Below are 26728 nucleotides of genomic sequence, written 5' to 3' on the forward strand. Positions count from 1 at the left end.
TGCACCACGAAACGTTGTAGATTGGTACAGTTTTGCATGGAAAATTGTACCAACATTCTGTCACGACAGACTGTTGACCTTCTGAGCAGTCTTGACTAATCCAAGCATAACTCTTGATTGTGACGTCCAAATGAGATGAGACTTGAGGCATTGGAAAGCAGACTTGATGGACTTTCCAAAATGACCTAATAGGCCTTCATAGCTGTCGGTGTTTTCACCCCGGGGGATCACACCAACGAGTAAAACTAGTGCGTGATCCCCTTTCCAGATGGTGATGCAAGAAAAGACACAAAGATTTATCCTGGTTCGGGTAAGAGAAGGCCCTACGTCCAGCGGGGGGAGTGTTTGTATTATCTTGCACCTAAGTGCTTGTACAGGGGTGAATACAGGAGTGGTATGAACGGCGATGGAGTAAGGTTGCTCTACTACGTATGAATTATCTTTTTTTCGTATCCGCTCCCGGACCTCCCCTTTTATAGTTCTAAGGAGAGGTCTAGGGTACATACATAGGCGACAGAGTAGGGGTCGATAGGGGTATGGCGCGCTGACCTACTCGAGGCCTCCGTACCGGCGTGGCCTCGAGCCGTCTTGTCTTGGTACTCTGATGATGATTACGCGTGCCCCTGAATCCTGCTCCTGTGCGCCGTCCTGGACCGGTTCATCTATTGCACCCTTGTACGTCGCGACTGCGGCTGCGTCAGAGTGGTTGAGGTGCCGTCCTCTGTTGCCCGACCCTTCTCTGGGAAGGAACGTGTCTACTCGAGGGTCGGATACCACTCAAAGCCTCGTTGGGCAAAGCACTGAGTTTGGATGTCTCGAGGGGGGTCTTGACGGGACATTCCGACCTCCTTGCTGCGCCCTGCCACACTCTGGCTTATTTGGTGGGCAAGGCTGCAAAAAGAACGATTAGATGGGTGCTAGTTCCCTATCACGCTTCCCGTGACTGACGGGTTAGGTGAGAGCGCGGCAGACGCATTAAATGCCCTGGTCCCCGTGCCCGTGTCAGGCGGCGGGCGACGTCCTTGCGCTCGAGGCCTTTCGATTCGTATGAGCCTGTTTCCGTATTCGACGGTTACCGGCGCTCGAGCCTTAATCGATTCGCATGACGCCCTTTCCGTGTTCGACGCTACGGACGACGATGACCGTTTGTGCGACCGGGGGGCGTCGAGTCGGAGGCCTCGACTTGCGTACGGGTGCTCTCGTCATGCGCGTTAGTTAGGGTATCCCTTATTGATACCCTCGACAGTAGCCCCCGAGTCTCTATTCGAGCGCTTGCGCTCAGGTAGTGACTCTTCTTATTAGTCGAGTTTCCGTGGGGTCGCGCGAGCGACCCTGTGGGGGTAGCCCCCGAGCCCTTGGAGGAGTTTGTAACTCCTTCGAGGGTTGTGTTGCCCAATCTACGGAAGCTCTCTTGATGTCTGTCATGGAGCGTGAATCAGAGGCTTCGATTGGTTGGTTTTGCATTGGGGTTGCGACGTACTCTCGGTGGAGCGAGCGCCACCTACCCCGGATTGAGCTCCTAGCCAGTAATCCAAGTGAGAACCTGTGCCCCGTCGAGGGGGTCAGCTGTAGCCCAGAGGCATTCTCATAAAGTGGGATCGACGTGGTCGGGGTTACTGGTCTCGTTCGATAGAGTCCAGCGGCTCGATACCTCCCTTTGGGGGGATTCCTCTTGACTGTCTCAACCCCACCTTGGACATCCCTAGCGAGTTCTCGAGGCGGGCCTCAATTTTCGACCACTCGCTGGGCATCCCTGACTCTGGTACTCGAGATTGGCTGTCGAACCCATTCGGTGGGTCAGCCTGCGACCTCTCGAGATTTCCACCGTAACGAATGCGTACCTTGGCTTACAAGGGAAGGAAAAGGCCGTGGCGGTTCGCCTTTCCACCCGTTGGGTGCGCCTTTTTAGGCGGGTGCCGTTGCAGCACTGTATTGGCGTGGAATTCGTAGCGTCCCGTCTATGAGAGAGAGATAAGGACCGTTAGGCGGCGCATTTACTAGGGGAGTTACCGTATCCGTCGGATCTGTCCATTGGTGGATTTCCGTCTATAAATATCCTTGGAGCTCTCCGCCGTCGCTCCTTCCGCTTCCTGCCCTTGCTCTTGCCTCTGCCTCACTGCCGTCTCACGCGCGTGCACCCTCAAGCAGCAGCTCAGTCGTTCTTCTTCCTCCTCAAGATGCCGGTGAGACTCATCACCGCCGATGACTGGCGCCTGTCGTCGATGATGGAGCGCCGGCTATTGGAGCTCGAGACAGAGGGGCTCCTACGTCCTCGCGTTTCGTCGTCGAGGCCGGAGTGGATTGCGCTGGCGGCGGAACACCGGGAGCCAAGGCCGCCCAAGGGGTACGTGGTCTCCTTCGCCAAGTTCCACCGCCACGGCCTAGGCTCCCCTCTGAGTCGCTTCATGCGGGCGCTCTGCCACCACTACGGGGTGGAGCTCTAGCATTTTTCGCAAAATGCCATCACCGCCGTGGCAGTTTTTGCCGCGGTGTGTGAGGGCTACCTCGGGATGATGCCACACTGGGACCTGTGGCTCCACTTGTACCGGGGTGAGCTCTTCCATGCCCCCAGTGGAAGCATAGGGGTGAGGAAGCTGGTGCGGGCCGGGTGCCTCAACCTTTTGCTGAAGACTGGCAAGGAGGAGAAACCGCGAGAGTACATCCCGGTGGGGTTGATGTCGAACCAAGCCGGGTGGGACTCCCAATGGTTCTACCTGCGGAACGACGACGACCTCCTCCCTGCTTACACCGAGCGCCTGATCTCGGAGCGCCTGGACCATTGGAGGTACGGTGTTGTCCAGGCCCACCAATCGTGGCTCGACCCCATCCTCGACACCGTGAAGAAGCTGCGTGTGGAGGGCCTGACGGCAGCACTCGCCCTTTCCGCCGTACACCATCGATGAGTGCTTCCGTTGATGTCCCGGCCGTTGAGGATGGACGAGATGGGCCCTGGCGTCTCGTCTCGTGTTCTCGAGGCTTGCCGGATGTCTAATGAAGCTTCTGTGGATGACGAGGTGGCCGCCAGAGTCAGGGCTGCCGTTGCAGGTGACTTCAAGTCTGAGCATGTCAACGGCTTCCCTATGAGGCCCGATCAGGGGTCGATTGACCTGGTAAGTCCCTTTTCCACTTATGGCTTCCATTCTTGGTTTTCTTCGACATTCTTTAAGACTTATCTTTGCTCGTGCAGGGATCGATCGATGCTCGATCCTCGAAGCCTCCAGTGAAGGAGGATGACGTGGATCGCGACAAGAGGCGCGAGTCCACGGAGAAGCTGAAGTCCGTAAAGGACTTGGAAAAGAAGAAAAATCTCGCTCGACAAGCGTTGGAGACTCGTCGAGCAAAGTCCAGGCAGAGGGGGGAGACTAAAGAAGAATCCCCCGATGAGGACGATGGCGGTGAGGGTGACGACGACAGCGTCGACTCCGAGGGGATGGCATCCTGTCTCGACAGGATCCTCGAGGGTCCGCCTCAGACCGGCGTCGACGTCCCGTGGACAGGAGTCCCTAAGGGGGCGCCAAGCGGGCCTCGTGAGAGTCAACAGAGGGAGTCATCTCCGCGCCGCTCTCGCGCCGATACCCCCCAGCGCCTGCGCAAGGTCGGACCGTCCCCCGCCCCCAACCTCCCCCCGCATCTAAGGCGGGCGACCGGGTTAAGTCTCTGGCGACGGGGCCGTTGACCCGTGGCCGCGCTGCTGCCTCGAGTAAGGGGGAAACGGGCTGTGGGAGTACTAGTCCAGGCGGGAGACGCCGGGCCGAGACTTGCTCCCGTTTGTGAGGCGCCCGAAGCCTCGACGCGGGGTGGCTCGAGGCCTACTGGTCGAGGCACTGGTAGGTGGGTCGCTCTTCCTGTGGGTTAAGATCTTTGATGTCCTGAGTCTTACCTTCTGATGTCCTTGCATTTTCTCAGGTAACGGCTTCTCTTACGCTTATTCCTCTTTCCTCAGGTTGAAGCAGCCACTCGAACAGGCCCAGCCCTCGGTGGCCAAGAGGCTCAAGGTGGGCGCGGCTTCCCAGGACTCGGGTTAGTAGTTCATTCTTTTCTTGATATTATAGGAGTCGTGTTACCCTTATGTTGATCATCATGGCGACTGACTTTTTGCTTTTGAGCGCTTACAGGCTCCTCCGATCCTCGATTGTCGACGGGTGTCAAGAGTGCCCCGCCTCGTCCATTGGTGGGGGAGTCCACCCCGCCGTCACCGAAGCGGGTCGAGACGCCTCGCCCTCAAGAGCAGGAGGGAGCCCCCGAGCCTCCCCGATCTGGGGTCGAGGGGGATCCTATCACTATAAGTGACGGGTCTGGCGGTGACAGGCTTTCGAAGGACGCCCGCTCCATGGACGAGGAGGTCAAGGCTTCCCCTGTCACGAAGCGAACGTCTTGGCCCATTGGGCTCCACTCCGTCGAGGAGGAGAGGAAGAAGGCAAAGGAACAGCGCGAGCGGGAGTCGCAGCAACGGCTGCAGGAGGGGCAGCAACAACCGCGGCCGGACGGAGAAGAAGGAAAGGAAGGGCGGCGGCAACAAATAGAACGGCTCGAGGAGTTGCTGGAGCAGGACCGGCAGCAGGAGCTGTTGGAGCAGGACCGGCAGCAGGAGCTGCTGGAACTCCAGAGGCAGCAACGACAACAGAGCCAGCAGTTAGAAGAACTGCTCGAGCCGCCGCCGCGAAGCCCACCCCAGCCAGTGCCAACGTCGCCATGGAGGCCTGAGACCGGGGAGGAGGGTCTACCGGTCTATGGTCCGTCGACCCCTGCGTGGCTCCGTCTGGGAGTGCCCACTTCTATCTCGGCTGAGCCAGGGCGGGCGGATGGCGTGGTGGTGCTTGCTTGCATGATGCGTACCCCGGTGGACCCTCAATCAGAAATTAAGGGGATCATCGGGAGGGCATGAGCGGGGAGATGCGTCTGCTTGGCATAAAATTGACACCCATGGCATGAGTGTACGAGCTCGATGGCCTTGGCTACGGCCGTTGGCCAGTAGAAACCTTGTCGGAATGCGTTCCCCACAAGGGTCTGCGGAGCAGCGTGGTGGCCGCAAGCCCCTGAGTGTAGATCCTCGAGGAGCTTTCGGCCTTCCTCTATGGTGATGTATCGCTGCAAGATTCCTATCGGGGTTCGTCGATATAGTTCATTATTTTCACCGAAGATCACGTATGATTTGGCCCGTCGAGCGATACGGCGGGCCTCGGATCGATCTTCTGGTAGCTCGCGTCGAATCAGGCAATCAAGGAACGACGTGCGCCAGTCGAACGGTCGACCAGGTCGCTTTTCTGCCTCCATTACTTCTGCTGCCACTAGCAGTGCTTCGATGACGTCGGTCTGTTGGAGGGCGGTGGTTTCGATGTCAGCCCCCGAGCCCAAGTCGACGGATGGCTTGTGCAGATCTCTCGAGAATGCGTCGGGCGGGACCGTGCCTCGAGTCGAAGGGATCTTAGCGAGTTCGTCGGCTGCCTCGTTGTAGCGTCGAGCGATGTGGACGAGCTCGAGGCCGTGGAATTTGTCCTCGAGTCGACGTACCTCCTTGCAATATGCCTCCATTTTTGGGTCGTGGCAGTTGGAGGCTTTCATCACTTGATCGGTGACGAGTTGGGAGTCACCTCGAACGTCAAGGCGTCGAACTCCTAGCTCGATGGTGATCTTCAACCCATTGACAAGGGCCTCGTACTCCATGACATTGTTGGATGCAGCAAAATGTGTTCTGATGACATACCTCATATGAACGCCTAGGGGTGAGATGAATAGCAGGCCCGCCCCAGCTCCCGTCTTCATGAGAGACCCATCAAAATACATCGTCCATAGTTCTGCTTGAACTTGAGCCGGGGGGAGCTGGGAGTCCGTCCATTCCGCGATGAAATCCACCAGAGCTTGAGACTTGATAGCTTTGCGGGGAGCATAAGTGAGGGTCTCACTCATGAGCTCGACTGACCATTTGGCGATTCTTCCCGTGGCCTCCTGACTTTGGATGATCTCTCCCAAGGGGATGGACGAGACCACTATGATAGGGTGGCCGAGGAAGGAGTGTTGCAGCTTGTGTCGGGTGAGGATCACCAAGTAGACTAGTTTCTGGATCTACGAATATCGTGCCATGGTCTCTGAGAGTACCTCGCTGATGAAGTAGACCGGCCTCTGGACCGACAGCGCATGTCCTTCCTCCTGCCTTTCGACCACCACTGCCGCAGTGACCACTTGGGTCGTCGAGGCGACGTACAAAAGCAGAGGTTCTACGGGCTGAGGTGGGACCAAGACCGGGGCAGAGGTAAGCATTTTCTTCAGGTTATCGAGGGCTTTTTCGGCTTCAGGGGTCCAAGAGAAATGCTTGGCTTTTTTCAGGAGCTGATACAGTGGGAACGCCTTCTCCCCCAACCTCGAGATAAAACGGCTTAGCGCCGCCAAACATCCCATGACTTTTTGCACTCCCTTGACGTCTCGGATCGGCCCCATTCTCGTAATGGCCGAGACTTTCTCGGGATTGGCATCGATGCCACGTTGGGAAACTATGTAACCCAGGAGCATGCCTCGAGGTACGCCAAAGACACACTTCTCAGGGTTGAGCTTGATCTTGTTGGCGCGTAAGCAACTAAAAGCGATCTCGAGGTCCTGAATCAGGTCTCCTCGTTTCTTTCACTTGACGACGATGTCGTCGATGTATGCCTCGACCGTTGACCCTATATGTTTGCCAAACACGTGGAGCATGCATCGCTGGTATGTTGCTCCTGCGTTCTGAAGCCCGAACGGCATGGTTACATAACTGTACATCCCAAAAGGCGTGATGAAAGATGTCACGAGCTGGTCGGACTCTTTCGTTTTTATTTGATGGTATCCGGAATATGCTTCAAGGAAAGAAAGGGTTTTGCATCCCGCAGTAGAATCAACAATTTGGTCGATACGTGGTAATGGAAAAGGAACTTTCGGACATGCTTTATTTAAACTTGTATAATCGACACACATCCTCATTTTCCCATTCTTTTTCTTAACTAGTACAGGGTTTGCTAACCAGTCGGGATGGTGAACCTCCTTGATGAATCCGGCCGTCAAAAGCTTGTGGATCTCCTCACCAATGATCTTGCGTTTCTCCTTGTCGAAGCGACGCAACTGTTCTTTCACTGGCTTGGAACCGGCTCGAATTTCCAAGGAGTGCTCGGCGACTTCCCTCGGTATGCCTAGCATGTCCGAGGGACTCCATGCAAACATGTCGGCGTTCGCACGGAGAAAGTCGACGAGCACGGCTTCCTATTTGGGGTCGAGGTCGGCGCTGATCGTCAGCATCTTGCCGTCGGAGTTGTTGGGGTCGAGCGAGATCTTCTTCGTTCCTTCTGCCGGCTCGAAGCTGCCTGCGGGACGCTTGGGCTCTGGAGCCTCTGCGGCCAGGGCCTCGAGCTTCGAGGCGAGCTCGGTGGAGCTCTCGACAGCTTCCCCATACTCGACGCACTTGACGTCGCACTCGTACGCGTGCTCGTAGGAGGAGCTGACGGTGATGACGCCCTTGGGTCCGAGCATCTTCAGCTTCAGGTAGGTGTAGTTGGGGATAGCCACGAATTTAGCGTAGCCCGGGCGCCCGATGATGGCGTGGTACGTGCCACGGAATCCTACCACCTCAAAGGTGAGAACCTCCTTTCTGAAATTGGCCGCCGTGCCAAAACAGACCGGCAGATCGATTCGACCTACCGGCAATGCCTTCTTCCCAGGCACAACACCATGGAAGCCGCCCGCGCTCGGCTAGAGCTGTGCCCTGTTGATGCTGAGAAGGTCGAGGCTCTCGAGGTAGATGATATTCAGGCTGCTGCCGCCGTCCATCAGCACCTTCGAGAGTCTTGCGTTAACGATGATGGGGTCGACGACGAGTAGGTAGATGCCAGGGGTGACTACCTTGTCGGGGTGGTCGTCTCGATCGAAGGTGATGGGGGTGTTTGACCAGTTGAGGTACTGGGGCACCGCCATCCTTGCCGCAAAGACCTCGCGGCGTTCCCTCTTGCGCTGCCTTGCAGTTAGTTGCGTCGAGGGTTGTCACACGCTGGCTTTTAAAATAAGACCAGAGTCGTCATATGTGTGCCCAGGAAGTCCACACATACAACAAAGAATAGAAATATCATAAAAAATGTTATATATAGTGGAAAACATATTTATATTAACACTTACAAACATCAGAGTACGCGGAAACAGTAGCTAAAATTTCTTAGGCTCCATTCTTCTCAGGGACGGTTGACTGGGGGCTCCGTACGCCAAGCACTTCTGATAAGCTTCTAGAAAAAACTCCATAGCATCTCTATCCTTCTTCTGAGCAGCACTTTACTACACACTGGGGGTGTGGGGGAAATAGCAAGGGTGAGTTCATGTCGAACTCAGCAAGCACAGACGGAAAGTAATGACATGCAAGGCTTAAAACAAGGTAAAGCTGACTTGGTTTGACTGCGGTAGCATTTTAGTTGATCACTTTTAATTATGACTATTATTAGAATAACCTATTACTAATTATGAGTAGCATAAACCCAACCCTTAATTAGTGTAAGTAGTAATTAGCATCTTTTTAAATGACTATCCTAATAATTATAGTAGTCCAGGGATTAACCCCAATTATTAACACAGGATAGCAATCCTGCCAACACGGAATAGCCATTCCGCCAAAACACGAGGTAGCAACCTCACCAAGTTCCATCTCCAAGTATCCAGTGAATCCAATTTGCTCATCAAGTGAGGGTCTGGGCCGCTCGTGACCGTGAGCACGGCTGATATATCAGCTTTACACTCTGCAGAGGTGTGCACGTTCACTCCAAGTCGTGATTCCCATTTGCCCGGGGTCATGACTCCCCAAAACACTGCCAAGGTGAGCAGGCAGGGTCTCACTACGAGACCTTTCACAGGGTCCAACTAATAGGATGCCACTCGCAAGTTTTTGCCGGGGCGCTCGACAGTCGATACCCATAGCCATGGCGTACCGATCAACCGACAACTTAATATTCATTACCCAAGTTACTTCCTCACGCCTACCCGGAAAGTAACACCCTACTAGTGGAGGTCCTGCTAATTAGTCAAGCCAGAGCCATATAGCTTGGAGCTGCACTGTATGTCCCAGGGGGCCGCTCCCTGACTAAGTCCTTACGGAGAGCAGAGACGGGTACACCCGGCAAACCGGACCACCAACAGTACCCGCTCCCCCTGTCCTCAACCAAAACACGACGCTCGCAAGCACCGCAACATCTCCATCACCGAAGTGACCATTGTTCAACATTTAATCATTTATCATCATTGAAGAATTTATTAAGCAAGATCATTATTTTTTATTATTATATAGATTAGATGAGTAGAGCAACTAAGCACATCTACTGTTCACTATACTACCCATGTATAAACCCAGGTATACAAGGAATATAGTAGAAGACTAGTCATGTCCTTAGGGTTTACAGTATTAAGACACATGCAATGGAAAGTAAATGTATTTAAAGTTCATAGATACAATATGATCAAAGCGTGTCTGCACTTGCCTTAATTCCCAGTGTATATCTGCTCAGAATTCTTTAGCTTCTTTCTTCTAATCTTCAACTTCTGCTTCGACTGTCGGTCCTTAGCTCCTGGTCTTCACTGCTGACGAACCACGCTTCTACTCGTAGCAACCAAGCAACACAAATAGACAAACAAACAATCACTACTAAGAACAAACATCAATCACAAGAAAAGCTTAGAAAGAGCGCACTAAACGACACGGCTTATTGCTACGATCGAGACAACGCAAGAACGATTGAGAACGGAGCTATAGTTAAATAGACACGATTATCGAGGATCGAAGTGTAACGGAGAAGACGACTATACGCTGGTCGTATTTTATTTAATGTAATAAAATGACAGACATTTAATAGAACTATCCTAATTTTAGATTAACCAAATTATGTTGAATTATAAAAGCCAGAGTTAAATTTTAGTTATATTTTAATTGTAGATGATTATATATCATTTAAGCCATTTACGCCTTTGTAATTTTAGAAAACACAAAGCAAGTGAGAGCAACTAGTCAAATCCTAACATGCGTCACATTTATATTAAACAAGTTATAACTAATAAAGAACCATTTAAGTTGATATTAATAATGTTAACATTTATTTATTTATAAAAGATCTAAATTATAAACATAAGTTACTTTTAATCCAGAAAGACATTAAATAAATATTAAACAAATTAATTATATACTTTATGTCTAACTAAAAGAATTATAATTAATAAATATTTAAGTTAACATTAATCAAATTAATATTAGATTATAAAAATAACGAAGTGTAAACCTAAATTGTTTTTTTATTAATTAAAAATGACACTCAATAAATATTAATTAAACTAATTATTTTTATAAACATGGGACATGGAAAACAGTATCGCTAACAAGTCATTTACGTTGCCATGGTCATAAAACAATAGAAATCATGATTACAACTCTATATTGCTTTTAATTATAGATTTAGGTGCATATATTAATTAATCTAATATGAAACAAAATATATGACATAATAAAAGTTAGCACTACTGCGTAGAGCATGACGTTACGAACGTAACGCAATTGAAACGGAATGAAACGGAGTTAGAACGATTAAATGGCGAAGGATTAATGACCAGTGGCAAACTTGTAAATAAGTTGTCTTCTACCTTGGTCCGTCTTCATCCATCTCACGAACAGCTGCTGTACATCGTGGGGAAGGGGAGGGGCCTGGCCGGCCGGCCAGCCAGCCAGAGGCTCGGCGCGGCAGCGCGAGGCCACCGCGGCGTGGACCCGCACGCGGGCTCCTCGGCCAGGGCTCGCTCGGCATGGGCTGGACGCCGGCGGCAGCTGGCTAGCACCGATGGCATGGCTGCTGCCAGCGCAGGGCGCGCAAGGCCAGGGCGCGGGTTCGGCTGGGGGTTGCGTGGTGCGGTGCTGCTGGCCTGAAGGGCACCGTGGTGTGCCGGCCGAAGGAGATGAAGAATGAGCTCGTCCATGAATGACCTCGCCGGAAAAGAGAAGAAGAGATTAGGGAAACGATAAACGAGTACGGATTCGTGAAAATAATGGCGTGCCGGTGTAGAGGAGATCGAGATGAACCTCGGGATGGTGACGGTTTTCACAGAGGGCGCCGGAGTTGGCCGGAAAAGCTCGCCGAACTTTCACCGGAAAAGTTCGCCGGAAACGAGATCCGAAACTTCGGCGATGGATCTGCGGGGCTACGGATGGCGGCTCGAGAAAGCGATCGTACTTCTGGAATCAGCGCGTCGAGGGCTACGCCGGCATATATATAGGTCTAGGGTTTGGAAAAGTTTTGGAATTTCTTAATTTCGGGATTTTAAATAAATCATTTTCAGTTTCAAAATAATTCCAGAAAAAGCTGAAATCATTTTAAATCCCTGAAAAATATTTTCAAAATTCCAAAAATCTAAGAAAAACTTGTATAGATAGATTGGGAGATTCTGAATCCAAATAAAGTTTTTGGAGCCCATGAAAAAATATTTTAAAGCATCTAAAATTAGATTTTTGCTCTAGGAAAAATGGGAAAAGTGTGAGAAAGGTCCGGAAAATTCTCGAGAAGGATCAGACGGCGTCTAAATGTGTTTTTTTAAAACCTAGCACGCTCAAAAACACACAACTCAAGCAACAAGCAAGCATCACATCAACTAAAGCTCGTCTAATTAATTCCAAAGTATTTGAAAAGCACCATTTTTCTTCGATAAAAATATATGGAAATCTAAACTATTGTTGGTAAATTTTATCCACATATTAAAAACCATTTATTTTATTTAGTGTTTTATACTAACAACCCAAAATTGAAATTTTGGGGTGTTATAAGGGTCCACCGTAGATCATGTAGCAGTTGTGGACGGCTGGGAAACCTTCGTCATTTTTGTCGTCCCCCATGTCGCTGCTCTTTTCTTTCTTCTGGTCGTCCTTTTTGAACCCCAGGCCATCAAAATGCCTCTTCAGCATGCGGCAATCCTCGAGCTTGTGGTTTGCCCCTCCCTTATGGTAAGGGTAGGGCTCCATTAGCATCTTGTCGAAGATAGCTCCTTCAGGGGGGCCTCGAGGTCTTTTACGATCCATAGCGGCGACGAGGTCGTCGTCGAGGGCCTCCCGTTAGAGCGGCCATGCTTTCTTCTTCTTGTTGTTCTTCTTGGGTCCTCGATTGGGGCCCTCATCATCTTCGGCTGGCGACATGCCTTTGCCCCCTTCGCAGCTGAAGAAAGCACCGACCGCTTCCTCCCCTGCAGCGTAGTTTGCCACTACGTCCATCAGTTCGTCGACGGTCTGAGGGCGATTCTGGCCTAACTCCCGCACTAAGTCTCGGCTGGTGGTGCCCGAGACAAAAGCCAGGATGACGCCGTGGTCTGGGATGTGCGGCAGCTCGGTGCGTTGCTTCGAGAAGCGTCGAGCATACTCTCGGAGAGTTTCTCCTTGCTTCTGCTTGCACTTGTTGAGGTCCCACGAGTTGCCAGGCCGTATGTAGTTACCCTTGAAGTTGCCCTCGAATACTCTGACCAAATCAACCCAATCGTGGATCTGGTTGGCTGGGAGCTCTTTGAGCCATCTACGGGCGGTGTCGGAGAGGAAAAGTGGCAACTGCGGAATGATGGCCTGATCGTCTCCTTGAGCGCCACCCAACTGACAGGCTAGCCGGAAGTCCGCCAACCATAATTCTGGCTTGGTTTCGCCGTTGTATTTAGCAATGCTAGTCGGGGGTTGAAACGGGCTGGGCAGCGGCGTGCTGCGGATTACTCTGCTGAACACTCGAGGGCCCGGCGGTTCTGGGGCCATCTGGTCCTCGTCGCTGTCGTATCGCCCGCCGCGGTGGGCGCTGTAACCGCGCTCTTCTGCGTCCCCACATCGACGGCGACGATTCTTGTTGATGTCGCGTCGTGCGTCGTGTCGTCGCTGATTGTTGACGGGGTGGTTGAGGACGAGTGCTGTCTTCTTCCCTCGCGGGGGCGGCTGCTGATGGACCGACACCTCCTTTTCGTTCTGGGCCGGCTCATCATACTTCTCCATGGCTGCTCCTCGACGTCGAGAGGCCGAGCTCTCGGCCTGCTGAACTGCCGCCACTTGGAGCAGAGTCTGCACCCCGTCTCGAATGCGTCGCGCTTGGGAGTTTGACGGTTCGGGCATATTGCGTAGCAGCATTGTTGCCGCCACGACGTTCTGACCCGCTCGAGGGAAACGGCTGACGGGCTGCTCAGGCTCCCCGTCTCCGACGATCTGTCGATGTACTTCTCGAGCCCGTCTGCGGACACTTCCGCCAGGCGGGTATGGCTGGTCCTGCTCGAGGATCTGTTCAAGCAGGACAAGGCGCTCGCGATCTTCGTCGAGCTTCGCTTTGAGCTCTTGTAACTGCGCAAGTTGCACGGTTCTGTCTTCTTGCGGAGGGAGGTCGACCTGACAGTCGTTTCCAGGAGTCCTGGGGTCCTCCCTCACTGCAGGGGCTCGACCGCCGGCAACGGCGTCTTGTGTCTCGTCGGTGGTTTCTACCGCCCCGTCGATATGGAAGCATTCCCTAGTAGGGTCGTAGCTGTCGGACTCAGAGTCGGAGTCCGGCTCGGCGGCGTAGAAGCATCCGCGTCCCTCCTCCACCAGCTGTTGCCTGAGTGAGGTGATCATGTATCGCCCAGGACCTAGGCAGCGGAGGCCTCGTACCTAAGAGAAATCCGGTAGCTCGGACATCTGTTGCCGTGCTCTAGTGTCACGTGGGAGGACCATTGGTCTCTCCACGTATGTTTGGGTGTTTGGACATATCGCCCTGGCGAGCGATGCCGCAGCATTGTCCAGACCGAACGGCAGCGCTCTTCTTGGGGCGAACAGCCCGTGTGGAAGTAGCGTCGTGGCAGGCGAGAGTGCGCAAGGCGCGCCGTCTTCCATCGTCTTCGTGCGATCCTCGTGTCGTCGGGCCGTCATACCCGCGGTTTCGGCGCGCGGGGCTGTTGGCTCCTGCGTCACCTCCCGCCTGGCATGAACTGGCGATCGTGACGAGGCAGAAGGGTGATGGTGGCGCTGTCCACGCCTCTTCTTGGGCGGGGAGGCGTGGTGGCGAGGCCGTCTAGGCGCCCTCAATCGGGCAGGCGCAATGCGAGCTCCTCCCGGTCCTTTGACCGAGAGCAGGATCATGTCATAGCCGAAACCGGTGGACATGAACTCGAGGCTCCCAAACCAAATCACCGTGGAGCGCAGAATCGGCGAAACAAGAGTGGCCATTTTGAAAAAGATGGGAAATCGGTGAAAAACACGCAGGACCCCTACCTGGCGCGCCAACTGTCGGTGTTTTCCCCCCGGGGGGTCACACCAACGAGTAAAACTAGTGCGTGGTCCCCTTTCCAGATGGTGATGCAAGAAAAGACACAAAGATTTATCCTAGTTCGGGCAAGAGAAGGCCCTACGTCCAACGGGGGGGAGTGTTTGTATTATCTTGCACCTAAGTGCTTGTACAGGGGTGAATATAGGCGTGGTATGAATGGGGATGGAGTAAGGTTGCTCTACTACGTATGACTTGTCTTTTTTCTTATCCGCTCCCGGACCTCCCCTTTTATAGTTTTAAGGAGAGGTCTAGGGTACATACATACGTGACAGAGTAGGGGTCGATAGGGGTATGGCGTCCTGACCTACTCGAGGCCTCTGTACCGGCGTGGCCTCGAGTCGTCTTGTCTTGGTACTCTGATGATGATTACGCATGCCCCTAAATCCTGCTCGTGTGCGCCATCCTGGACCGGTTTATCCGTTGCACGCTTGTACGTCGCGACTGCGGCTGCGTCAGAGTGGTTGAGCTGCCGTCCTCTATTGCCCGACCCTTCTCTGGGAAGGAACGTGTCTACTCGAGGGTCGGATACCACTCAAAGCCTCGTTGGGCAAAGCGCTGACTTTGGACGTCTCGAGGGGGGTCTTGACGGGACATTCCGACCTCCTTGCTGCGCCCTGCCACACTCTAGCTTATTTGGTGGGCAAGGCTGCAAAAAGAACGAATGGATGGGTGCTTGTTCCATATCACGCTTCCTATGACTGACGAGTTAGGTGAGAGCGCAGCAGACGCATTAAATGCCCTGGTCCCCGTGCCCGTGTCAGGCGGCGGGCGGCGTCCTTGCGCTCGAGGCCTTTCGATTCGTATGAGCCTGTTTCCGTATTCGACGGTTACGGGCGCTCGAGCCTTAATCGATTCGCATGACGCCCTTTCCGTGTTCGAGGCTACGGACGACGATGACCGTTTGTGCGACCGGGGGGCATCGAGTCGGAGGCCTCGACTTGCGTGCGGGTGCTCTCGTCATGCGCGTTAGTTAGGGTATCCCTTATTGATACCCTCGACACATGATGTCTATATTTTCTGATATGATTGAAGAGATTATGGAAGTTTTCACGGATGATTTCTCTGTTTATGGAAAAACTTTTGATAGTTGTCTTGAAAACTTAGACAAGGTTTTGCAAAGATGTGAAGAAAAGCACTTAGTCCTTAATTGGGAAAAATGTCATTTTATGGTTAGGGAAGGAATAGTGCTGGGACACCTAGTGTCTGAAAGAGGTATTGAGGTAGACAGAGCTAAAATTGAAGTAATTGAACAACTACCTCCACCTGTGAATATAAAAGGGATTCAAAGCTTTCTTGGCCATGCTGGTTTTTATCGCGGATGCATAAAAGATTTTTCATTTATTGCTAGACCACTTACACTTTTGCTAGCCAAGGATGCTCCTTTCGAATTTGATGATGCATGTTTAACATCTTTCAATTTATTAAAGAAAGCACTCATCTCTGCACCAATCATTCAACCCCCTGATTGGTCGTTGCCTTTTGAAATTATGTGTGATGCTAGTGATTATGCTTTGCGGGCAGTTTTGGGACAAACTAAAAATAAGAAGCATCATGCAATTGCTTATGCCAGTAAAACTTTGACAGGAGCTCAACTTAATTATGCAACCACTGAAAAAGAGCTTTTGGCTGTTGTCTTTGCCATTGATAAATTTAGATCTTATTTAGTTGGAGCTAAAATAATTGTTTACACTGATCATGCTGCACTAAAATATTTGCTCACTAAAAAAGATGCTAAACCTCGCCTGATTAGATGGATCTTATTACTCCAAGAATTTGACTTAGAAATAAAAGATAAAAAGGGAGTAGAAAATTCTATTGCTGATCACTTGTCTAGAATGTATTTAAGAGTCCATAGGAAACCCCCATCAATGATTCACTCCGGGACGACATGCTCTACTGGATTAACAGGTCTGACCCCTGGTATCCAGATATTGTTAATTTTATGGTTTCAGGGTATGTACCACCAGGAGCAAACAAGAAGAAGCTTCTTCAAGAGAGTCCTTCACATATATGGGATGAGCCATACCTCTTCCGGGTATGCTCTGATGGCTTACTAAGGAGATGTGTGACCACTGAGGAAGGATGGAAGATTATCGACAGATGTCATTCATCACCATATGGAGGTCATTTTGGAGTATTCTGTAGACATTCAAAGATCTGGCATGTGGATTCTACTGGCCTACAATGTATGAAGACACGAAGCAGTATATCAGAAGATGTGGGCCATGTCAAAGGCACGGGAACATAAACACAAGAGATGCCATGCCACTCACCAACAACCTTCAGATTGAGCTCTTTGATGTTTGGGGAATAGACTACATGGGTCCATTTCCCCCATCAAAGAAGTGTGAGTACATCTTGGTGGCAGTTGATTATATCTCCAAGTGGGTAGAGGCACTACCTTGCAAGCATGCCGACAACATCAGTTCAAAGAGGATGTTTGAAGAAATTATATTTCCAAGATTTGGAGTCCCCAGAGTAGTGATAAGTGATGGAGGAGCACACTTCATCGACAAACGCTTCAAGCAATATCTATCAAAACATGGAATCCGTCACAACGTCGCTACCCCCTATCATCCTCAGACAAGTGGCCAAGCAGAGACTTCCAACAAACAAATCAAGAATATTCTTCAGAAGACAGTAAATGAAATGGGAATGGCATGGAAAGACAAGTTACCCTATGCACTCTGGGCATACCGGACAGCATACAAGACCCCAATTGGAATGTCTCCATACCAATTGGTGTACGGGAAGACTTGCCACCTACCTGTTGAACTAGAGTTCAAAGCACACTGGGCCATAAAGAGATGGAATATGGACCTAGATGTTGCTGGAAATCATAGAAGAATGCAACTATTAGAATTGGAAGAATGGCGAGAGAAAGCATATCACAATTCAAAGATCTATAAAGAAAGAGTCAAAAGGTGGCATGACAAGAGGATCAAGAAGAAGGAGTTCACACCCGGAGATAAGGTATTACTTTTTAATTCTAGGGTGAAGCTTTTCGGGCATGGAAAACTCCAGAGTAAATGGAAAGGACCATTCAATGTAATCAATTCATCATCTCACGGAGCTATCACACTTCAAAATGATGAAGGTACGTTATTCAAGGTAAATGGTGAACGTCTTAAATTATTTTTAGAGCCCAATAAAGAATTAGAAGAAATAGACGTAGTCCACTTTTACCTTCCCATGGAGAATTAGAGCCCGACCTTTTTAATCTGACGTTTTTGGGTCATACATATATTTTCCTAAAAAGTTTTGCATCTAGAAACACGCTCAAGGAAGCGGGCCCATAGAGGAGACAAAGAGAGGGTGGGTGTCACAGAACCAACCAAATTATAAGAGTTCAAGTGTAGAAACGATCGACAAGCAATCAAGTTTCCAAACTTGAGCCCATATAATCCCGGTAGTCAACTGAAATCACAAAGGACTTCAAACCAACTCGCAACAAACCAAGATCGTAATAGTTCAACATAAACACAGCGAATGTTACATAGTCATTCATTGCCGTCGAAGCGGCACCACATCGGAGTCATTAAGTTATTACAACACATGTTCGAAGTAGCGGAAGCAAAATAATTACACACACTAGTTCAAGGTTCAGTTCACAAGTTCTTGTTATTGCCAGAGTCTACACCATCCTTCCAAAAGCAACAGGTATGAGTTTGTTAGAGAACCGTGCCCAACGGTTAGTCCTCATCCCCAGCGGGATGGAGACAGGTCTTGCAGAAGCCGTCATAAAAGATGTCATTTGCAACAGGTGGGAATAAACCCTGAGTACGAGAATGTACTCAGCTAGACTTACCCGTCTAGAAAACATAAAAGACACCAAGGATCATGCAAGGCCAATATCAATTAGAGCTAGTTGACTCAACATTTGCCAAAAGCTTGCATTAAAACTAACTTATTATGGGAGCATCATGTTTATTCATTATCAGCCTACCACTAGATTGGCACCTGTACTAAAGCACTTCACTTTATTATTACAAGCAATAATAACCATATCAAGTTCATCATATGTTCTTCCTTGCTATCATTATTATCATGAACCAAGTTCATTAGTGAATGCTACGTTTGCCACTGCTCTGTCAAGTTCTCACTGACCGGGAGAGACGGCGATTCGAATCGAATTCCTATCCAGCTGGAGGGGTATTCCTAGCACTAACCCAAGCATCCCCCGTTGGAGAGCCAACGGGTCACCTTTGGTACGACTCAGGAATCGCGGCTCCGATCAGCGTCGCACTCCCAGGGCTACCACTCTGCCAGGGAGGTCAGGAATTTTAACTCACCTGCCTTTGGGCTTACGCCAATGGTCCACCGCACACCGCACTTCCTCCGGTAGTGCGCACTTTATACTTGCCGGTCTTCTGGCCTGAGTCATACTACTCGGCTTCGCGGTCGGAATGAGTTATCCGGCCAACTAAGTGTCAGGCATGCGTTCAACATGACAAGAGGATGTACAACGGTCGGTCCTTAGCTGCCACAGACGGAGTTACTACAACCTTGCAAAACTCCGCCCGGCTTAAGTCAATTTAATCAGGTTCCATCCACGATAGCACATATAGACCATCGTGATCCGACACAACCCTATATCGCGCAGGTGACAGGAAATCACCCGACTTCTACCGATTAAGCATGGCTAAGCTGCTATCCGATCCTAACTCTACAACCAGGGTAGGGTAAGTTATCTGGACAAGGATGGAGTAAAGTGCAGCAAAGGTTTCATCACAACTCCTATACTTAATGCATCAATAGATATAACATATTCAAGTAAACTTTTGAAAGTAAAGGGATACTTAGGATGCTCCGGGGCTTGCCTTTCACGAACGAGGCTGGCTCGTGGTTTGGGCACTCAACTTCTTCTTCGGGCTCCTCGAGTCCGACTGGCTGGACCTCCACCTCCTGGCTGCCCTCCTGGCCTTCGGGGTTCGCTTGGAGCTCGAAGGAAGCGGTCGCGTCCGATGCACCTATTGCATGCTCAACTAATAAGAAGATGCATAAAAGAGGATGAATGCTTGACACATAAATAAACTCACCGGACACGCATTTATGGAGTAACGGTTATAACAAGTTCACACAAGAGGATAAGTTAACTTAGCCCAAAACCTACCATGATAACCTATAACAGCAAGCATCGCATAACAGAACCAGCTCAGTAAAACAGGTCATAACTAATACTAGACAGATCCAACAAACATGAGTGAGGACATTCTAGAAAGCTTATAAAATTGTCTACAATTCATCTTTAAACCTCACAGCAAGATTCATAAGTTAAACCAGCCTTAAAAACAAAGATTCAGGTTCTGTCCCAGAAAACAGAGAGCACCTATTTCTGGAACCCAACTTGGAACAGCCATAACTTTTAAACTGCTAGGCCAATTGATTCTAAATTTAAACCACAACTATTTCATAAAGTTTACAACAACTTTGATTTAGACAAGTTTCCGAGAAAACTCAGTTATCATTAAGCAAAAGCTAAATTACTGCCTTGCTGTCCAGAACAGCTTTTAGCCCACCAATTAATTATTTAATGACATAACCAAAACATAAACAATGCCAACCACACGGCTTATGAGCACAAGCACACCACAAGATAGCCAGAACATCATATGATAACCTCCAAATATTTATTAACAAGGCATTTATTAATTTAATTCTAGAAAGGAGCATAATTACAAGATACTGGTAAAAGTGCTCAGAAAAATCTACAAAAATGACAGCAGCACAAGTATAGCACCAAAGCATCACCATAAAATTTTCAGAGCAAAAGCACATACCAAATTAAAGATATACATTTAACATGTGACAAGGTTTTTATTTCATAAATTGACAAACATGACTTATATTGTGCCAAACAACAAATTTCAGATTATTTACATATTAAGAATACCATAAATAAGTTTACTACCAAAGTAGAGCACCAGCATAAGCACCAATTATTTTTATATGATTTAATTAAGGAAACAAGCCAAATCTCAAACATAAATTACATATCAAAGCTGCAGTACTCCAAAAATCATGAAATATTTATCATAGCACTCCAGTACCACACAGAGACTACCATAACAATGTCATAGCGAAATAAGCAGTATAACAAGAGATATGAATTTATTTATGAATAACAAGATTAAATCCTAATAAATATTTTTCCCAGAAAACATGGTTCATTTTATATTTTTGTTAAAAACTAGCCATCTCAAGGCATACCACAAAATTGGTTTCACAAATTTTAGATCTCAGAAATAGGAGATATGATTTTTATAAGAAAGCCAAAAATCAGGATTTGAATAAAAGAAAAGGAGGGAAGTGAGGTGACACTGACAGTGGACCCCGCATGTCAGGGTCATCTTCCTCACCGCCGAGGCGACTCTCGCCGGCGATTTCTCTGCGACGGCGAGGTCTCCGGCCAAACCAAGGGCACCATTGTGATCCCCAGACTCTAGCGACTCGATTAACCCCCTTTTCCCCACGGCGGAGCCACCGGAAATGGCTCGCCGTCGATCATGGCTGCTCGGCGGAGGTGCTCAGCGTTACGCCAGAGCCCTCAAGCCGGTAGAGCGTGACCTAGGGTTTCCTACAGCACCAGCGGACTATGGCGAAGCTTCCTAGGTACGCGGCTTGGCTTGAAACATCATGGAACGTGCTGGCCACGGAAGACCCCAACTCCGGCGGAAACACGGCGGCGCTGCGCATCGTGTCCGGTGACGGTGGGTGCGGTAGAGCGTCCACCGAGAGGTGCAACCACTAGCTAAGAACCTAAGCTACCTCTAGAACCTAACCAAAGGAGATGGGAGGCTTCGAGGAGCCCAGCATTGAGTTCGCCGGAAAAGATGGTCACGGCGACCCGATTTGGGGGAAGAAGGAAATGGCGGCTCACCGGTGGGTTTCGCGGCGAGCTAGAGGGTGGAGAGTGGAGAGCGGCTCACGGCGGAGCTATGGGTGGAGTTTGGTGGACTGCGATGCAGCGAGGAGCGGACACGAGCTCGCCGGAGTGAGCTCGCGACGGTGAGCTCGCTGCGGGCGCGCTTCTGGCGAGAGAGGCGAGGCAGGGAGGAAATGGACGCGTCCACTCCACTCGGGGCGTCGCCGTGGAGGACATGCGCGCGCTGGGAGCTGACGAGCGGGGCCAGGAGCGGCGTACGGGCGCCAAATGTCGCCGTTGCTCTGTCGCCGGTCGGCCACGTCGGCGAGCTCGCGTCTGATTCAGAGAACACGATGACCGACTGACAGAGCGACTTCAGCAACGAATAACTCCCAAACCAGCCCGAGTTAGAAGATGATGCAGTTGACAAAGTTGGAGTTCCAATCGAGTTCTACAACATTGTCAACTAGAGCAAAAGCTAGATCGGCCTGGATTGAGAGATATAGAGTTTTCAAAACTGATCGAGCAAACTGTTTTCATTCCAGGACTTAGAAAAATTTCCTAAGTGTTGGAAACAGCCCCAAATCTGCCTTGTGGGTCAATTTTGAGCTAGTTGTGATCATTTTCATGAGATGGCCCTAAAACAACTTTTGTTCCTTATAAAATTTTCTACAACTTTGCTGTAGAAAGTTGTGACATGCAAACATTTTATGAAACACTTTTTAAAAGCCTAAGCAAAAGAGGTTTCTAGAGCCTATTTGTATAAGTATGACTTATGTGATTATTTTGGAGAAGTGATGAACATGAACATTGTTCCCAAGGTTGAGTTAAGCGTGGATAAACTAATTACCAAGGCATAGAGCATAAACACAAGCATGGTTCACTCAAGCATAAGCATAGGAAGACTACTTAAGAAATTTAAATCACATATTTGCATGGAAAGGTATGACTCAAGGTAGATGATGATCATGACATGCTTGAGTAGAAGATAATGCTCATGCTATGCATGTGATTTATGCAACCATAACACTGGGGTGTTACAGCCCTCCCCCCTTACAAAAATCTCGTCCCGAGATTTGAAAACTTACTGATTTTTGAAGAAGGTTTTGTAAACTTCTTTCAAATAATCCTCCATCTCCCAAGTGGCATCTTCTTCCCCGTGGTTACTCCACAACACTTTGTAGAACTTAACCACACGATTATGAGTCACCCGTTCATTGCGGTCAAGAACCGCTACAGGTTTTTCTTCATACACCAAGTCCGACTTCAACTTGATATCCTGAAACTTCTACTCGTTCCTCCGGAACACGAAGACATTTCTTTAGCTGTGATACGTGGAAGACAGGGAAAATAGCTCGAAGTGCAACTGGAAGTTGAACTTTGTATGCTACATTTCCTTTCCTTTTGAGAATCCGATAAGGTCCCACATAACGAGGTGCAAGCTTTCACTTGACTCTGAACCTTTGTACACCCTTCATCGGAGACACCTTGATATACACATGGTCACCAACTGAAAACTCAATAGGCTTCCTTCTTTTGTCGGCATAACTTTTCTGAGGAGCTTGAGCAGCTTCCAGGTGTTGCTGGATGGTACGAATTTGCTGCTCCGCTTCGTTCACGAAATCGATGCCATAATACCTTCGCTCTCCGGCTTCTACCCAATTCAATGGGGTTCGACACTTGCGACCGTACAGGGCTTCAAATGGAGCCATCTTGATACTCTCCTGATAACTATTGTTGTAGGAGAACTCAGCTATGGCAACCACTTAACCCTAGAACCTTTTGAAGAGAGAGCACATGCCCTTAATATATCTTCTAGGATTTGGTTAACCCGTTCAGTTTGACCTGTTGTTTGGGGATGATAAGCAGAGCTACGGACTAAATGAGTACCAATCTGCTCATGCAGACATTCCCAAAAACGAGCAGTGAACTGTGGTCCACGATCTGATATGATAGTTCGAGGCACCCCATACTGACGAACAATGTGTTCGAAATACAACTCCGCATATTGATGTGGACGATAGTCAGTTCGAACTGGAATAAATCGAGCAACCTTGGTCAAACGATCTACAATCACCCAGATAGAATCGTAACCCTTAACAGAAGTTGGGAGTCTAACGATGAAATCCATGCTGACTTCTTCCCATTTCCAACCAGGAATTGACAAGGGTTGAAGCAAACCAGCTTTCATGTGAACGGCCTTCACACGACAACAATTGTCACAACGAGCGACAAAAGCAGCAATCTCCTTTTTCATCTTTGTCCACCAAAACAAAGGTTTCAGATCGTGATACATCTTGCTACTACCAGGATGGATAGACAGTTTGGATGAATGAGCTTCAGATAAGATCTGATTTCGTAGCTCACGGTCTTTTGGGACCACTAGTCGATCCTTGAACCAAAGAATTCCGTTCTCATCGACCCTGAAATGCTTGGTTTCTTCTTCCTTCATTTTTCTCTTTATATGGTGGATGCCTACATCTGTTTGCTGCAATTCGATGACTCGATTAAGTGGATGCATAAGATGTGACAACAACGGATCTTCCACTTGGATAGAGTGACAGTGCGCTTTCTGACTCAAAGCATCCGCAACCACGTTTGCCTTGCCCGGATGATAGTGCACTTGTAGATTGTAATCTTTGATCAACTCAAGCCACCGTCGCTACCGCATGTTCAGTTCAGGTTGAGTGAAGATATACTTGAGGCTCTTATGATCGGTGTAGATATTACACAGATTACCCAGCAAATAGTGCCTCCAGATTTTCAAAGCATGAACAACTGCCGCCAATTCTAAGTCATGAGTAGGGTAATTGACTTCATGCTTTTGAAGTTGGCGCGAGGCATACGCGATAACACGACCTTCTTGCATCAACACACAGCCTAAACCAATACCCGACGCGTCGCAGAAGACATCGAAGGGCTTCTCGATATCAGGCTGAGCTAGGACAGGAGCTGATGTCAGCAATGTCCTCAACTTGTGGAATGCCTCTTCACACTCAGGCGTCCACACAAACTTATCATCTTTCTGAAGTAGACGAGTCATAGGCTTGGATATTTTGAAAATTCTGGAAGAATCGACGGTAATACCCAGCCAAACCGAGAAAACTCCGAACCTCGTGTACCAAAGTTGGAACTTTCCAATCCAGCACTTCTTGCACCTTAGCCGGATCCACCGATATGCCTTCCTTAGATAAGACATGGCCCAAGAAAGGTACTTTCTTTAGCCAGAACTCGCATTTGCTGAATTTCGCATAAAGCTGATGCTCACGCAGACGCGACAACACCACACGCAGATGCTCTGCATGCTCCTCTTCATTGTAAGAATATACTAGGATATCGTCAATGAAGACCACCACAAACTTGTCCAATTCGGGCATGAACACCGAGTTCATGAGGTACATGAAGTGAGCAGGTGCATTTGTAGGACCGAAGGACATGACGAGATACTCATACAACCCATACGTCATCGAGAAAGCTGTCTTAGGTACATCTTCAGGACGGATCTTGATCTGATGGTACCCAGATCGCAAATCAATCTTGGAGAATACCTTGGCTTTAGACAACTGATCAAACAAAATATCAATGCGAGGAAGAGGGTATTTATTCTTGATGGTCACCGCATTTAGGGGACGATAGTCCACACACATGCACAAAGATTGATCCTTCTTCTTCACAAAGATAGCCGGACAACCCCATGGAGAAGAACTAGGATGGATAAGACCCTTCTTCAACAACTCATTCAACTGGGTCTTAAGCTCAGTTAGCTCATTGGGTGGCATTCTATAAGGTCTTCTAGAGATAGGAGCGGTACCGGGAATCAATTCAATTTTGAACTCCACATCCCGATCCGGAGGAAGTCCGGGCAAATCATCAGGAAATACATCCGTGAACTCACACACCACCGGAATGTCCTGAATAGCCATAGATGTAACTGCATTCATAGTGCTACGAATTTGAATATCACGAGGGAGTTGCACTAGAAATGCCTCCTTGGTATTCGGGTCTTTCCACATCACTACACGAGTGGTGGTGTCGATAAAAACTCCATTGCCACTCATCCACTTCATCCCCAAAATTACATCTGTGCCCACACCGGGTAGAACAACCAAATTAGCAAGAAACTGACGGCCTCCTATTTCCAGAGTTGCCCCCAAAACCACTTGATTGGTGGAAATATCATTTCTAGCAGCACTAATATAATAACTGCCCTTATCAAGTGTAAATGCCTTGAGATTATGCTTAGACACAAATTTGGAACTCACAAAAGAATGCGATGCTCCTGAATCAAAAAGCACAAGTGCGTCACATTGGTTAACCAGAAACTTACCAGCCGTAACTACCTCACCAGCAGGGATTGCTTCCACATTGGTGTAGTGAACACGCCCCTGACGGACGTTCCCTTGATTGACCTTCTTTGGCGGGTAAGGACAGTTGCTCTGCCAATGCCCAGTCTGATTGCAGTTCCAGCACGGACGGTTGCCAGGTGGAGTCTTGGCATAGTTGGGACCCGTGTTACCCCTAGGAAGAGCAATGGAGTAACCCTTGCGGAAACCCGTCTTGGCCTGATTCTTATTCACAGGCGGGCGATACCGCTGGTTAGGAGTTGGAGCACGGATCGGTGGTCTAGCTGCCACTGGAGCCTTGGACTGAGATGCCCCTGCCCCGGCTTCAAAAGCCCTCTTGCGAGTCTTGGTCGCAGTGTACACAGTGTTATAGTTCTCTTGAGTGAGAGCATCACTGACAAACTCATTGAAAGTTGCACACTTAGTGCGGCCCATAGTCTTCAGCAACATGGGGCCCAAACCCCGCTTAAAACTAGCAATCTTTTTCGCCTCAGTGTTCACAAACTCAGGAGCATACCTAGACAAATGATTGAAAGCATGCAAATACTCCTTCATAGTTTTGTTGCCCTGAGTTAACTGCATAAACTCGGTATGCTTCATCTCCATGACACCGGGAGGAATGAAATGTCCCTTGAAAGCCTCACAGAAAAGATTCCAGTCAAGCACAGTGTCGGCTGGAAGAGCTTCCCGATACAGATTCCACCAGATGCCTGCTGGACCTTGCAGTTGATGAGCTGCATACTCTGCCTTCAAACCTTCAGTCAACCGAAGCAAGCGGAACTTTTGTTCCACCGTGTTCAGCCATTCTTCAGCTTGAAGGGGTTCTTCAGCTTCTCTGAAAGGTGGGGGCTTCGTATCCATGAAGTCCTTGAAGCTACTGTACTGGTTAGGAGCTGGCCCTTCATGTGCATTACAACCACCCTGATTGGCCATCCGATTGATGGTCTCAGTGAGCATCCTCTGATTTTCCACCATCATTTGCATCAGCTCAGCTGGATTTGGTGGTGGAGGAGGAGGGGTGGATTCATGTTTGCACGCTGTTCCGCACCTCAGGTGCCACGGGACATCTGTAAAGACACAGTCAGTGAGCATTGATGATGACAAGATTTGCCGCAGAAGAACTTATATTTATGCCTGAAAGTATTCGAGAGAATAGCTTTACAGAAAAGGCACAATAATTCAATTTGACAAAACAACATCACCAATCCAACACATGACAGAGATATCCGCAATAT

The 26728-nt window shown here is 49.3% G+C and overlaps 1 protein-coding gene across 1 annotated transcript; it reads left to right on the forward strand.

Moving 5' to 3' along the window:
- On the forward strand, window positions 2985-4885 carry LOC110433668 (misshapen-like kinase 1). The gene is made up of 3 exons (XM_021456174.1): window positions 2985-3110; window positions 3188-3276; window positions 4309-4885. Exons 1-3 carry the CDS (start codon window positions 2985-2987, stop codon window positions 4883-4885), a joined length of 792 nt encoding a protein of 263 aa, XP_021311849.1.

This window comes from Sorghum bicolor, chromosome 3 (genome assembly GCF_000003195.3).
Source record: "Sorghum bicolor cultivar BTx623 chromosome 3, Sorghum_bicolor_NCBIv3, whole genome shotgun sequence".
Classification (NCBI taxonomy): domain Eukaryota; kingdom Viridiplantae; phylum Streptophyta; class Magnoliopsida; order Poales; family Poaceae; genus Sorghum; species Sorghum bicolor.

Bases quoted from the DNA above. Each gene is read 5' to 3' on its own strand.
- LOC110433668 (XM_021456174.1), top strand. From the start codon at position 2,985: ATGTCTAATGAAGCTTCTGTGGATGACGAGGTGGCCGCCAGAGTCAGG. The intron at 3,111-3,187 runs GTAAGTCCCTTT...TTGCTCGTGCAG, and splicing joins ATCAGGGGTCGATTGACCTG to GGATCGATCGATGCTCGATC. The intron at 3,277-4,308 runs GTCCGTAAAGGA...TGGCGGTGACAG, and splicing joins GAGTCCACGGAGAAGCTGAA to GCTTTCGAAGGACGCCCGCT.